Source organism: Manis pentadactyla, chromosome 10 (genome assembly GCF_030020395.1).
Source record: "Manis pentadactyla isolate mManPen7 chromosome 10, mManPen7.hap1, whole genome shotgun sequence".
NCBI classification, from domain to species: Eukaryota; Metazoa; Chordata; class Mammalia; order Pholidota; family Manidae; genus Manis; species Manis pentadactyla.
Genome location: NC_080028.1, coordinates 41708766 through 41725187, shown reverse-complemented (window position 1 = coordinate 41725187; position 16422 = coordinate 41708766). Strand labels below are relative to the sequence as shown.

The following is a 16422-nucleotide window of genomic DNA, read 5'->3' as shown; positions in this document are numbered from 1 at the left end:
TTTCTCATAAAAATGATTATGGGTCTATGCAATTACATCATCAGTATTTAGAGGACAACCTGAAGCTGAGATCATCAAATTTCACTAAATTGGAAAAGCACTTCTAACAACCCACTATTTAAATTAGTAAACATTAGAAAGCTAATGACTCCAGGATCTGAATGAAAAATGCTTTGTATGTTATAATCCACAGCATTTCTTAAATATACAACTATTGTTTTCTTAATATTCTTTTCCTTAGCATTCTATAGCTTTCTAGCTAGAACAGGGACCCTGTATTTTTTGTTTTCTTTTAATAAAACATAAAGTCATTCCTTTTTCCCTAAATAAACAAGGTCCCACAATTATCTTAAAATGATTTTGTTAAAACAGATTCAAGATAAAGCGCATTTTTTTTAACTGAGAAATAAAATAAAACACAAAGAAATATCTGGATATTTCTTACCAAATAAAACCCCATATTTATTATTTAATTAGAATTTGAATGATTTTTTAAAAATATAACTAATTTTATGAGAATTGTTAACTGATCTTTAAATTTGTTACCTCAGATCTTCAGAATTAAGCGAATGCCTTAGGCAGACTAACCTGCTTTACATTGGCACTTAATGTTTGATGTATTTTATAATAATATTTAAAAGTGTGACTGACTGGGGATATGATCTCTGGGACATTAGAAAAGACTACTGTTAATTAAACAACTGTTTTTCTCTCATACAGAACAGTAAAGAATTCCATGGAACTGTCTATATTTTCTTTAAGTCATAATGACTACATTCAAATGTACTTTCCAACAATAGATACTGTGTGGTGGTTCTATCGACATTCTCACTGGTCAAGTACCTTGGGATTACAACTATTTTTATGCCAAGACTATGTAAGGAACATGTTTTCATTTTCCCTGTAAGACTTTTGTTTTTTCTGTAGGATAGGCTTTGGTCCATTATTGATAAAAGTAATTTGTACCATGATCTTGAAAGTCACATGATTTTTAAATTTCACTTTTTAATTATTTTTTAAACATTATTTTAAACATATATTTTCCTAATAATGATCTTTTTAAAATGTTTATACACATCAAGGTAAGCTGACAATTGGGTTGGGTTTATTTTTGTCTTAAACCTTGAATAGTTTGGCTAGTGGGCTTTTTTTACTATGGGAACATTGTAAACAGTACCAAGATTCATACATTGTTCCATGGAAGCAGTACCTCTAACACGGCTAGTGCTATAAACAAGTAAGCAATTTTTTTTTTAATCCTTGGAAAGTTTTCTCCTTGGAATATATAAGCCTATTTTAATTTAGTAGGCAGAGATATAACATTACCTTGGAAGTGTTTATAATTAGCTAAAAACTGTGGAAATCACTCTCTTTATTTCATTATATTTGTTGTAGAACCAAATCAAAATAAATATAAATTTAAAACAGTTACAAATTAGTAGAGGGAATAATTCCAAAAAATTCTAGTGAAATCTTTGTGGAGCAAAAAACCTCAAAAACGCGCCAGGAATTTAAAGTCAACCTATGCATGAGAGTGAGATGTAACAAATAGCTTGACAGGAAACTACATCACTTGCTTATTTTACTCCCTTCTGGAAAAAAAAAGAGAAGCTATGTGCTACATTTGCACAAATTAGAGGAAAATGCCTTAATCCTTATTTTCCAAGTAAGCACAATAACAATACTATAATAACTTAAAATCATTTATTTTTAAATCTTCAAATCTTCTTTCTATTTTAAACCTGTCTATAAAATAAATAAATAAATAAACAAGTCTCTAACTATGATCTGGAATTCATGAAATTTCTATTTAAAGTGAAATTAATATACTTATTTTTAGTAATAACAAAATAATGACTTAACTATCCATCCTAAGAATTAAGAAAACATAAATTAAACCCAATGGTTATGGAAGGAAATAAATTATAAAGAAAACATGAGAAATAAATGAAACAAAATGTATGTACACAGGAGAGTATCAGTAGAGTCAGTACTGATTTTCTGAAATGAATTAAAAATTGGTAATACTCCAACAAGAGAGCCTAAGAAAATAAAGTGACTAATAACCAAAATAAATAATAAATAAAAGATATCTCCCTTCAGGTGTTTCAAATAAAAAAGGAATGAGAGTTAAATAAGTGTAACAACGTAAACAAATAAAATGTTAAATCAATGAGAAAAAAACATATAACTTGCTAAAGCTTACTCAAGAAGAAATAGATAACTGGATTAGCTAAACAACAGTTTTTAAAAATGAGTCAGTAGCCATCTCACAATAAAATGTAGACCCAGACGTACTTACGAGAAAATTGTACCAAGCAATTATGGACCTCTTCACGCTCACAAAAAAATCAAGTATTTCAGAAACTTGAAAAAGAAAACTATTTTCGTGTGTAGATAATAGAAGAGATGTTAGTATTCCAAAATTATTTTATGAAGCTGGGTCACTGCTAAGAACCTAAACCAATAAATTCTGTACTAAATTTTGTACTACAATTTTATTCTTTAACATTAATATAAAGATCAACAATTAGATATTAGGGATAATTATTCAGAAATGCATAACAATGATAATATGTAATGACTAAATCTGATATTAGAAAACCAGCCAATGTAATTTAGCATTTTAGGAGATTAAACATAGGAAAACACATTACTGTTTCTTTATGTGCACACATAAGAGTTTGATTATATTTCACAGCCATCATTTAGAAAAACTGTCAGCAAACAAACCTACTGAAGGTATATTAATTTTCTACTGTTATGTCACAAATTAATTTTATACTTAAAATAATAATGAACATTGATTACCTAACAACTTCCATGGTTTTATAATTGAGGGATGGTTTATCTGGCAGATTTTGTCTCAGAGCCTTTAATGTAGTCAACATATGATCTCACTTGCATATGGAACTAAAAAACCCGAACTCATAGAAACAGAGAATAGAATGGTGGATGCCAGGGGTTGGGAAGTGGAGGTAATTGGGAAATAGTCAAAAAGGTAGGAACTTTCAGTTATAAGATGAATAAGTTCTGGGGATCTAAGGTACAAGGTGGTGACTATAGTTAATGATACAATTATATACTTAAAGGTAGCCACCAGAGTAGATCTCGAGTGTTCTCACCACATGCACCCAAAAAGAGTAATTATGTGAGTGCTGGAGGTGTTAATTAACCCTGTTATAATAATCCTAGTGAAACATACGTACATGTATCAAGTCATGTTATGCAGCTTAACCTTACACAATGTCATATTAAATCATATCTCAATAAAGCTGGGGGAAAAAAATGTCAGCCAAGACAGTAGCTACCTGAAGACTAGGCTGGGGCTGGAGGGTCTGCTTCCAGATGGCCCCCTCACATTGCTGTTAAGTTGGTTCTGACTGCTGGCAAGAAGCTTCAGTTTCACAGCGCTGCCTCAGGTCCTCATGGCATGTCAGTTGGCCTCTCCAAGAGCAGACATTCAATAGAACACGATGATACACCCATGGCCTTTTCTTAAATGTAATGTTTACTTTTTTTAACAAGAGTTTTTTTTTAATTGAGGTATATTTGACAACTAAGAATTTTATATATTTAAGAAGTACAGTTTATATGCATTGGGAAATAATGGTCACATTCAAGCTAATTAACATATTCATCTCTTCCAATAGTTACTAATATATTTTATTGCATAAACTTGTAGGTCACACATTGCCATTTCTGCAATATAAGGGGCTACACAAAAAACATGAGCACAGGGAGATGGGGATTACTGGGGGCTATCTTGAAGGCTGATTACTACAAAATGCAGCTTTCTTAATCTAATAAAGTGTATCACCATAAAAAAATCTAAGGCAATCATGAGATTTTGGTTATGACAATGAAACACATTTTGTGCAATACAGTAAAGTAAGAGAAAAAGCACTGAAAGATAAAAAGGTTAGAATGGAGAATAAAATGGATGCTATTTGCAGATGACAGTATATTTATAATTCTAAATATTTTTATTTTTTCCTATGTATCTATCAATGGATATATATATATATATAACCATATATGATAGATAACAGATAATCTTTAAATAATATAATATACAGAATTCAGATTCTCCTTCAATGGTTGTTGACAATTTTATAAAACCATGCAAAACAAAAAATAAGCATATTAAATTATTCCATAGACTCTCCTCCTGGCTTTTCTAGTCAATTCCCATCCCCTTAAGGTAACTACTTTCTGATTTCTATCACTGTAGTTTTGGGTACTTCAGGAATTCCAGTAGCTTGAATCATATAAGATTTGGTATTTTGTATCTGATTTCTTTCACTCAAATAAATGTTCGTCCACAAGGTTAAGTGATCAGTTATTCACTCCATTTTTAGCAGTATTGTATGAATATACACAAATCTGTTAACCTGTTCCCTTGTCGATGAATGTTGTGGTTGTTTCCAGCTTAGACTGTGATGCCTACAGCTTTTATAAACATTCTTGCACATGTCTCTTGTAAAATTATAAATATTGTGTTTCTTTTCATTCCTCTTGAATAAACACCTAAGAGTGGACTTTCTGGGTGAAAGTGCCAAACTATGTTTAAACTTTTAAGAAATAAAGTATTCTGCACACTGGTTACAAATTTATGAGAATTCCTATTTTTTCACATCCTCACCAACATTTGATTTTCAGTACTTTCCATTTCAGCCATTCAAATAGTTTCTGTTCCATCCATTGGCATGTGACAGAATATCATGTATTATAGGATTGGTATGCGTCCTTCTGATGGCAATAGCACAGTTGATTGGGTCCAACATACTAAATGTCTGAAAAGAATTAGGTGAGGAAATCAAAGTAGTGGGTCAATTATTTATTTACGAAGATAACTGGAATCTTTGGTTTTGGTTATATGTATTTAAAAGCTGGTTTATGTATTTGCTTGGTGATTAGTATTTTTTACTAATAAACATGCTTCTATAAATATGAATGTGTATGACTTTTAAGCATCTTAAAATCACTGAACTTTAAGGAAGGACTTCTGTATTACATCTATAATTATATTATGTTTTTATCCCTAAGGATTGCTCTGGACTCTCAGTACTGAAAAGCAGAAAGTGGAAAATGATTATCTTTACATTCCTCAGAATAATATTTTTGAAGATGAGAATAAACAGAATGATTGGGGACTCTTTTCTCTCTTATGTCTTTCATTTCCATTTTTTTCTAAGACTCACAATGTTTATTTATATAATTTCTATTACCTATTTCACCAAAATTTATACAGAGGAGAGAGCAGAGAACAATAAAGGGAAATGAAAAATATTATACATGTTGGGTACAAATCCCAACTCCACATCTTTGTACCTATAATACTTAACTATATAATACTTATAATTACTCAACAGCTCTGTTTTTAAGTTTCCTGGTGCCTAAGATGGGTTACCAATAGCTCTTTCAAAGAGGTCATAAAAATTAAATGAGGTAATATGTATAAATTGTCAAACACATCTAGCAGATGGCAAACACTAAAAATATCAGCACTGTTATTAGCCATGTGTTATTATTGTTACAAAGATTATCTTAATTCTGATGCAAGTGATGGGTGTATCAAAGCTCTCATGCACAAAAAAGGTTTTCGAATGACATTATAGTGAATTCTTATCCCAAATAAAATATTTTAAGTACTACAAGCACAGACCTTACTATGATAAATGTTTGTTTGCAATTGTTCTGCCCTGAGATGTTCACAGTTTTTTAAATTAACACCTTATTGAAAAATTTAAGAAAAGGTGCTGTTATGCTATTTCCAAATTGGGGGAGGGGAAGCATTATCTTCGATGACTCTTTCATGTCACTATTACACAAGCTCATGGTTCTCCATCCAAAAACAGAGTATCATATAACACATAATCTTGTCCTGTCCTTTCTTTTTCTCTAGGTATCACCATTTTCTCTTTCATTTATGGCCGAAGTTCTCCAACCTGTTATTTCTGACAGTTTCTTTCATTTCTTAACTTCTGTTTTCTCATAAATAATTTCAATTTGGTCTGTGCTCTTCCTGGTCTTTCCTTTGCTGTGTAGAAACTATTTTGTTTAATGCAGTCACATTTCTTTTTGCATTTGTTGTCACATCCAAAAAATCATTACCAAAACCAAAGTCAAAAAGAAATGTTATTCAACCATAAAAAAAGAAAGAAATATGGCCATTTGACACAATATAGATGGACCTAGAGGACATTATCTTAAGTGAAATAAGCCAGAAACAAAAAGAGCAATACTATATGATCTCAGCTACATGAGGGATCTTTTTAAAAATGTTCAACTCATTAGAAACAGGTAGTAGAATGATCTGAGATGTGAGAGAAATGGGGAGATGCTGATCAAAGGAAGGCTAAAAACTTTCAGTTATAAGATCAATGAGTTTTGAGGACCTAATGTACACTGTGGGTGACTGTAGTTAACAACACTGCAATTTGTTAAGAGTAGACACTAAGCACCCTCATTACAAAAAGAAAGATAACTATGGGAGGTGATGTTCATTAACCTGATGGTAATTATTTCACAATGAATAAGCTTATCTAATCATCACATTATATGCACTAGAAACAAACAAGTTTATTCATCAATTATAACAATAAAGCTGAAAAATAAAATATAATAAAAAGTAGCATGTGTTCTCTTTGAAGAAATAGGGATCTTTGAAAATTAACAAGTTTTTCCCTTCTTTAGGATAGTGCAAAAAAAACATTTTTCATATTTTTCATAAATTATTTTAATTAGTTCCATTGCAAATTTGAAATTCTGATTAGGCATATTCATTTATGTTGTTAGTTTTAGGTAATGAATAAAGTGAATGCCATGTGTGGGGTTTATGGAGCCTATTTTGAGTTCTTCATTGTTCTTATTGGATATCCCAAAGACCTGAACAGTCACTGTCATACTGGCGAACATCCATAAAGTTCAGTAATTATTTCAATTGCATGATGGAAATCTATTGGAAACTTTAGTTTCCTGCATTGGAACCTAAGTAGTGTAACAAACAGCAAAAGATTATCTCTGGAAAATGTATTCAAACTTTGAAAACTAAATTTCCATTAAAAGTTCTTTGTTTTGTCTGACGAAATTCCTCTTGAGACAAATGTAATTAAGCTCTGCAATGGATGTAATCCCTATGGACTCTAGTCAGAACAAAAATGTTATAGTTTGAAATCGAAGGAAGTCTAGAAGACCAGCAAACAAGAAAATTCGCCTGTGGTTCTAGGTATGTTCTCCTTTTCAAAATATCCTACAAAATTACACTCATGTTGTGGAAAGGAGATTCTGCTAGTTTTGGTTTCCATTGATTTTAGCCGTCTACTCTTTAGCATACGCTTTTGAAATCTAAAAGAGTAAAAATATATATAAAAATGAATAACTGGCTGGAAATAGACTCCCTTCCAAACCCCCAAGTATGGCATTAAGGAAGGTTGTAAATCCAAAAGGCCTGAATATAGCACCTTTATATTACACTTTATAAACTTAGGTTTTATGTGACTCCTTTACAATTAGAACACATTCATATACTGCATACATAAAAGCCTGTGTATGTGATTAGGATACTGATAACATTAAAATTAAAATATAGATTATGTAACTTAAAGCTATTGTTTTCCCTAAATTTCTGTGAAAATCGTTTAAGATCTAGAAATCAAAATCAGGAAGTAATTTTGGACCCAATTTAAATGGACAGTTATTTACAAAGATTTAGCAAAAGGAATATGAATGTCTAGGTGGTCAGTCAGACCACTGACGCTAGGAAAGCTTCTTCTCTGAGGTCTGATTGACACCTCTGCAGGTGCAGGGATTCCCTGAGGCCTTACCTGCCCCCTCTGCTGTCTCCACAGATGTCTGTCTCTGAGCCTGTAATAAGTGGAAACCAGTCTCTCTGCACCAAATTCACATTTGTGGCTTTTTCCTCTCTAGCTGAGTTACAGCCTGTGCTCTTCACTGTGTTCCTAATCATTTACTTGTTTACTGTGGGAGGAAACCTCACCATCATCTCCCTGATCCGGATCACCCCTTCCCTGCACACCCCTATGTATTTCTTCCTGGTTAACCTCTCCCTTCTGGAGATGTGCTATATCACCAGTGTGGTGCCTCAGATGCTGGTGCACCTGTTGGTGGAGACCAAGACCATAAGTGTGGGAGGGTGTGCAGCTCAGATGTATGTATTTACTATCTTGGGACTGACAGAATGCTGCCTGCTGGCAGCCATGGCTTATGACCGCTTTGTAGCTATCTGCTACCCACTGCATTATACTCTCCTGATGGGCCCTAGTGTGTGTTGGAAACTGGCTGCAGCATCCTGGACCACCGGAGTGGTGGTGGAGTCAGCCCAGACCACCTGGATCTTCACTCTGCCCTTCTGCGGAGCAGGAAAGATCCAGCACTTTTTTTGCGACATCATGCCTGTAGTGAAACTGGCTTGTGTTGATACCTCCCACAATGAGATTGTGATGTTTTCTGTCTCTGTGCTCTTCATTATGAGTCCCTGCTTGCTCATTCTGTGCTCCTACATTCGAATTCTGGCGACCATCTTGAGAATCCCTTCAGCAGCTGGCAGACGCAAAGCTCTCTCCACTTGTTCTTCTCACATCCTGGTGGTTTCTCTGTTCTATGGCACTGCCTTGTTCACTTATCTCCAGCCTAAGAGTGCACACACTCCAGAAACAGACAAAGCAACTGCACTCATGTACACGGTGGTCACACCTGCTCTCAATCCCATCATCTACACCTTGAGGAACAAGGAAGTAAAGGAAGCCTTTCTAAGGATAACACAAAGGAACGCCCTCAGACGAACGGTCTAAACCAGCCATAGTAGATGAAACTTACACCACTGTACAGAGAGGTCTCCTAAGGTTTTATGATCCCGTTATGAATATATATTGTCATGAAAATGTTTGTAAGATAACAACAAGGAAACAGTTGGATCTGTTTCACATTTTTCAATGTGCTTAAGCAACAGGGAACTATTAAATTGTTTATAATTCATTCAATCAGCAATATTCAATCAAAAAAGTTACAGAGCACCTCCTATGTTCTGTCCTGGACACTATTCAATTTTCCTTCTCCAAGGGTAACAGGATTTGGTAAGCATGTTTCACACCACTTTAATAGGGAATGGTTAATGCATTTGTAGTATCAAATGTAGACTGTTAGAATTTAAGTTCTTAAGTTGAGTATGCTCCCTTAATTACTCTGCTCTCTACATATCTTAATAATTATGCTGCTTTTAAAAATCAACTGTCAATAAATACTTCTGAGTGGTATACAGTATAACACACTCTAACTATTTAACTATCAAAATATTTATCTAATTCGTAAATCCAGTGAGGTATCCTCATTCTTTATACAAAATAAGATTATTCTTTTGCTCTTATTCTCCTTTTTTTTCTTTTTTGCTTTTTTCATCTGAATTAAGTTTTAGAGGAACTTCTCCCTGCATAACATTTACTCTTCTTACTCTCACTGTATTGGTTTGAATATAATTTACCTTATAGACTCCAATATATATCAGCTAATGATATTATTTTTAATCCCTTGAATAATGAAGAACCACACTTCCATAAGGGAAAAACCTTTGATATTATCTTAATATTATTACCATAGACTCAAATCCTAATAGAAGTACAACTAAGTTATTTGGATGGGGCTTCAAGATGGAAAATTTATGCAGGCAGGTGAAGACAGACAATAATAGCCCATCATTGTGCCAGGAAAAATAAAATGCCACTAAAAGTTAATCATGTGGGAGAAATAATATAAAACCAAATCATGTGTTATAGAGAGATTAACTATATTAAGACTGAAAATTGGCCCCTTGGTCACAAACATGTAAGTCACTGGTAGCTTTGGTAAAAGCAATGTCAGGAGTGAAAACTTTACTGCAGTGAATTAGAAAGTGAACAGAAGGTGAGAATGTGGAAACAATGAATAAGCAGTGAGTGATTTCAAGAAGCTCAACTACTAAACAGAAAAAGACCTGGGAGGACATAGAAGGACAAGAGGTCAGAGAGCATTTCTTTAAGGCAGCAGAGGACAGAGTATGTTTGAGTGCTATTGGGATGAAACCAACAAGGAAAGAAGGTAACTGAGGATGCTAAAAGAGAGCGCTCTCAGGGAGCAGAAGGGGATAAGATGCAGAACACAGAAGTGGAAATTATCTTCACAGGAGAGATGAGAACCACCATGCCTGGCAGGGCACAGGAGCAAAAGAATGGGTGTGACTGCAGGTTAAATTTCAGGGGTAGCATATATAGAAATATATATGTTGTAAATGTTGTTTAAATATATTTCTATAAACATATCATTATAAATATGTTGTATAAGACATATATATATATATATATGTATATGTTATAAATACAGATTTTTCCCTGACTTTAAAAAAAATCATAATGTTTATTGCCTTCTGGTCTGGGTGTCACCTGTTCTCATGAATTGTTGATTGAGAGTTGGTCCTAGGGAGTATTAATCCTAAACCCCTACTGTGCTACTAACTGTAGCCCAATTTTGGAAATGCCCTCAGGCACAAGGACTCAATTATTTGGCATCTGGAAAGCATCTGGATTGAATCTTGAAATGGTGATGTTCAGAGGATATAAGAGGTGGCTGTAACTTATAGCAAAAGCTCTAAGTTTATTCTGTAGATACTTGTATCTGGGATTGTAAACGATCGTGAGGTGTAGGTCTAAGCAATAAAGAATTTGAGAAAAAAAGAGCAGAACAGGAAAGCAAGGAGGAAACCTCCTCCCACACGCATACAGAGGAAGCAACTACAGCAAATACAACTAACGCTGAAAATGACCTGAAGACTGCAGAACAGACCACCTACACCTGGTAAAGAAGAAAAGACCACCCAGAAAAGGGTAAAGTGGCAGAGCTGAAATTGAGCAGAATCAAAGCCCTTCCCCACCCCAGCCCACTTGAGTGAGGAAGAGGAGCAGAGTGGGGAGGGGATAGGTGCCCAGGAACTCTACACAGCTGGCTCTGGAGATCTGCTCTGAGAGCACAAAGACATATTGCATTGGGTTCTGTCAATTAGCAAGGCTGAATACCAGATACAGTTGAAACATTCTGGGAGCTGAGACTCCAACCACTTGTAGAGGACAGGCATGCTCCACCAGTCCTTCTGAGAGCCACAGCAGAGGTAGCAGTTTGAGGGACTTGTCAGCAGTGGGAGGAGTGCCAGAAGGGTGAGGGTTAGACAGAGCTCCCTCCAAAGGAGGAAGTGCAGGTAGACATATCTCCCTAGCCCTCCCTCAGCCCAACAGGTTGGGCACTGTAGGGAGCCCCAGGTTCTCCATCCCCCTCACTGGCAGTGCAGGCCTGAGGCAGCTCCATGCACATTGGAGCAGCAGCCCACTCAGACCAGTAGCAGTGTCAGATGTTTATGCCAGACAAAGGGAGGCTCTCCTAGCTTTCTCAGCCTTGTCTTGGCCCAATTAGGGAGGCTCCTGTGGGAGGCAGCTCTGAGAACATTTTCCTCCCTGGGGGCATCCAATCCCACTGCTGTGCATTTCACACTACTGAGGGGTCCCCGTGTGACTTACTGCTGCAGTGCACCCTGCCACTCCACACCTCACTGTGCCCTACCCTGTGCTAGACTCACACAACTGCCCTGCCCATCCCATTAACCCTATAGCTCCGCTATCACTGCAGCACAGGCAGAGGGTGGCTCCACCCACAATGGCCCTGCTCTGATCACAGAGGCAAACTGCTTGTCTAAAAGTAAGACCACTGCCAGCAGACAGAAAGGCAGCTCCACCCATTGCCTACAAACAGCAACTGGGGCTCCATAGCAAAGGAGAACCAAGAATTGGAGAGGAAAGAGTCCTAAGCTTCTAGGCACCACAAGATGCCTTCTTCATACAGTCATTTCTTTCTACACCAGGAAGTATAGCAGATCCATCAGATACAAAGGAAGAAACACAGAAACCATGATAAAATGAAGAGGCAGAGGAATTTGTCCCAAACAAAATTACAGAATAAGACACCAGAAAGAGTGTTAAATGAAACAGAGATAACCAAACTTCTTGATAAAGATTTCAAAGTAAAAGTTATAAATATGCTCACTGATCAGTAGAAAATTATTGAAGATCTCAGGGAGGACATCAATAAGAGATACAAGAACTGCAATAGAGCCACTCAGAACTGGAGAATATAATGTAAAATGGAAGAAATGAATAATAGACTACTGCAAGTAGAGGAGACAATTAATGAGATGAGATGGAAATTAGAGAACTAGAAAACAACAAAGGTGAGAAACAGAGAGAAAAAAGAATTTCTAGGAATGAAAGAATGCTAAGAGAGCTGTGTGGCTAATCCAAATGAAACAATATTCACATAATAGGGGTATCAGAAGGAGAAGAGAGAAACAAAGAGATAGAATGTCTTTTTGAGGAAATAACTGTTGAAAACTTCCCCAATCTGGGGAAGAAAATAGCCACTCAAGTCATCAAAGTACAAAGAGTACCTAATAAAAGGAACCCCAGGAAGAAAACACCAAGACACAAAATAATTAAAATGAAAAACATTAAGGATAAGGAGGAAAGGATCAAAGATGATGGCATGAGAGGTGAGACAGAGGCTTCCTCCTAAAACCACATGTAATGTGAAAATATAACTAACACAACTAATCCTGAAAGAGCACCAGGCAGGAGGACTGTGCCACAGTGCATACACCTGGAGAAAAGAGCAGACCTCACGGAACAGGGTAACGTACCAAAGCTGTGGCCTGTTAGGATCAAAGCCCTTCCCCCACCCCAGCTAACCAGCTGGAGGAAGAGAAACGGGATGGGGAGGGAGTGGAGGCCTGGGACTGCTGAATACCTAATGCTGGAGATCTGCTCTGGGAACACAAACCTACATTTCATGGTGCTTTCATGATACTCTCGTGATTGTGGGATTGGAAAGCTAACACAGCAGAATTCCTGGAGAAACTGAGATTCCTGCCACTTGTGGAAAGCAGGGAACCATATCTGGCTGCTCTGGGACAAAGTAAGGGTGGGTGGTCTGAGAGACTTCCTAAAAAGGAAGCCCTTGGCAGGAGGGCTGCTAAAGGGTTAAGGATTGCACAGATCTTACTGCTCAAGAGAAAGGACAGGTAGACAAAATTGTCTGGGTGCACTCTGCCCAGAAGGTTGGGAGCTTTCAAATTTCCAGGTGCTCCAGCTCCCTGGCTGGCTACACAGCTGCAGGGACCCCCTCTGTGGTAGGTAGCCTACTATGCCTTTCTCCTGGCCAGCCCAACCTGGCTCACAAACCAAGAAACCCTACCCTGGCGTTAGGCCAGCCAGACGGAAGATCTGTCTACAGCAACTGCAAACACAAGGCATAGAGGCATATGCTGGGGTGCTCAGCCCACTGGTTCAGGCAGTGGAGACAGGTATAGCTGCCAGGAAGCAGGAAACAGCTCTTTCCTCCCCCAAGGCACCAATACCACTCCCCTGTGACCCCTGACATTGCTTCAGGAGCTGAGCAGCTCCAGAGAGTAGAGCTTCTGGGCACTAGAGGGCCCATATACAAATATGAAATGCCAAAGGAACCTGGTTCGGAGTAAAATTAATACAACTCCTGAGAAAGATGACATGGACCACATGACTCTTTCTGAAAGGGAGATCAAAATAAAAATCATTAACATGCTAACTGAGGTACGGAAAGATATTCAAGATCTCAGGAATGAATTCTGGTTGGAGATCCAATCATTGAAGAGCACAATAGAGGGAATTAAAAGCAGATTGGATATGGTGGAGGAGATGATAAATAACATAGAAACTAGAGAAGAGGAATAGAAAGAAGCTGAGGCACAGAGAGAAAAAACGATCTCTAAGAATGAAAGAATATTGAGAGAAATCTGTGACCAATCCAAACAGGACAATATTCACATTATAGGGGTACCAGAAGAAGAAGAGAGAAAGGGATAGAAAGTGTCTTTGAGGAGGTAATTGATGAAAACTTCCCCAATCTGGGGAAGGAGATAGTCTCTCAGGCCATGGAGAGCCACAGATCTCCCAACATAAGGGACCCAAGGAAGTCAACACCAAGATATATAGTAATTAAAATGGCAAAGATCAAGGATAAGGACAGACTATTGAAAGCAGCCAGAGAGAGAAGTAAAATCACATACAAAGGAAAGCCCACCAGGCTTTTATCAGACTTCTCAGCAGAAACCTTACAGACCAGCAGGGAGGGGCATGATATATTTAATGAAATGAAGTAGAAAGGCCTGGAACCAAGGTTACTTTATCTGACAAGATTATCATCTAAATTTGAAGGAGTGATTAAACAATTTTCAGAAAAGCAAAAGCTGATAGAATTTACTTCCCACAAACCATCTCTACAGTCTATTTTGGAATGACAGTAATAGATGGAAGTTTTCCTAAGGTTTAATAGTTGTCACCAGAGGAAATAAAACCACAGTAAAGAAAGTAGTACAGCTAATTACTAAGCAAATGCAAAATTAAATTAACTATCCCCTAAGTCAATAAAGGGGTAGACAAAGAGTACAGAATATGATACCTAATATACAAAGAATGGAAGAGGAAAAAAAAGGAAGAGAGAAAGAAAAGAAACTTCAGATTGTGTTTGTAATAGCATATTAAGTGAGTTAAATTATACTCTTAGATAGTAAGGAAGTTAACTTTGAACCTTTGGTAACCATGAATCTAAAGTCTGCAATGGCAATAAGTACATACCTATGTATAATCACTCTAAATGTAAATGGACTGAATGCACCAATCAAAGGAAATAGAGTCACTAAATGGATGAAAAATAAGACCCATCTATATGCTGCATACAAGAGACACACTTTAAATCCAAAGACATACACAGACTAAAAGTGAAGGGATGGAAAAAGATATTTCATGCAACTAATAGAGACAAAAAAGCAGGAGTTGCAGTACTTGTACCAGACAAAATAGACTTCGAAACAAAGAAAGTCACAAGAGAAAAAGAAGGACATTACATAATGATAAAGGGGTCAATCTAACAAGAAGATATAACCATTATAAATATCTATGCTCCCAACACAGGAGCACCTACATATGTGAAGCAAATACTAACTGAATTAAAAGGGGAAATAGAATGCAATGCATTCATTCTAGGAGACTTCAACACTCCACTCACTCTGAAGAACAGATCAACCAGACAGAAAATAAGTAAGGACACAGACGCACTGAACAACACACTAGAACAGATGGACCTAATAGACTTCTACAGAACTCTACACCCAAAAGCAGCAGAAGACACATTCTTCTCAAGTGCACATGGAACATTTTCAAGAATAGATCATACACTAGGCCACAAAAAGAGCCTCAGTAAATAAAAAAAGATTGAAATTGTACCAACCAGTTTCTCAGACCACAAAGATATGAAACTACAAATAAATTACACAAAGAAAATGAGAAATCCCACAAACACATGGAGGCTTCAAAACATGCCCCTGAATAACCAATGGATCAATAATCAAATAAACACAGAGGTCAAGTAATATATGGAGACAAATGACAGCAATAATTCAACACTGCAAAATCTGTGGGAAACAGCCAAGGCTGTGTTAAGAGGAAAGTATATTGCAAAACAGGCCTACCTCAGGAAAGAAGAACAATCCCATATAAGCAGTCTAAACTCACAATTAATGAAACTAGAAAAAGAAGAACAAATGAGGCCCAAAGTCAGTAGAAGGAGGGACATAATAAAGATTAGAGCAAAAATAAATAAAATCAAGAAGAATAAAGCAATAGAAAGAATCAATGAAAGCAAGAGCTGGTTCTTCAAGAAAATAAATAAAATAGATAAACCCCTAGCCAAACTTATCAAGAAAAAAAGAGTCTACACACATTAACAGAATCAGAAATGAGAAAGAAAAAAATCACTACAGACACCACAGGAATACAAAGAATTATTAGAGAATACAATGAAAAATTATATGCTAATAAATTGGATAACCTAGAAGAAATGAACAAATTTGTACAACCTTCCAAGGCTGACCAAGGAAGAAACAGAGAATCTGAACACACCAATTACCAGCAACAAAATTGAACTGGTAATCAAAAACCTACCTAAGAACAAAATGCCTGTACCAGATGGCTTCACCACTGAATTTTATCAAACATTTAGTGAAGACCTAATACCTATTGTTCTTAAAGTTTTCTAAAAAATAGAAGAGGAGGGAATACTTCCAAACCCATTCTGTGAGGCCAGCATTACTCTAATATGAAAACCAGGCAAAGACACTACAAAAAAAGAAAATTACAGACCAATATCCCAGATGAACATAGATGCAAAAATACTTAAAAAAATATTCCCAAGCTGAATTCAAAAATACACCAGAAAGATCATCCATCACAATCAAGTAGGATTTATTCCAGGGATGCAAGGATGGTACAACATTTGAAAATCCATCAACATCAT

At 36.3% G+C, this 16422-nt stretch overlaps 1 protein-coding gene across 1 annotated transcript; it reads left to right on the top strand.

Annotated features, from left to right (window-relative positions):
• The first annotated feature begins 7853 nt into the window (after positions 1–7853).
• Positions 7854–8816, top strand: LOC130679283 (olfactory receptor 10C1-like). Its single transcript, XM_057487901.1, has one exon. The coding sequence runs from the start codon at positions 7854–7856 to the stop codon at positions 8814–8816; it is 963 nt and encodes a 320-aa protein (XP_057343884.1).
• The last annotated feature ends 7606 nt before the right edge of the window (positions 8817–16422 follow it).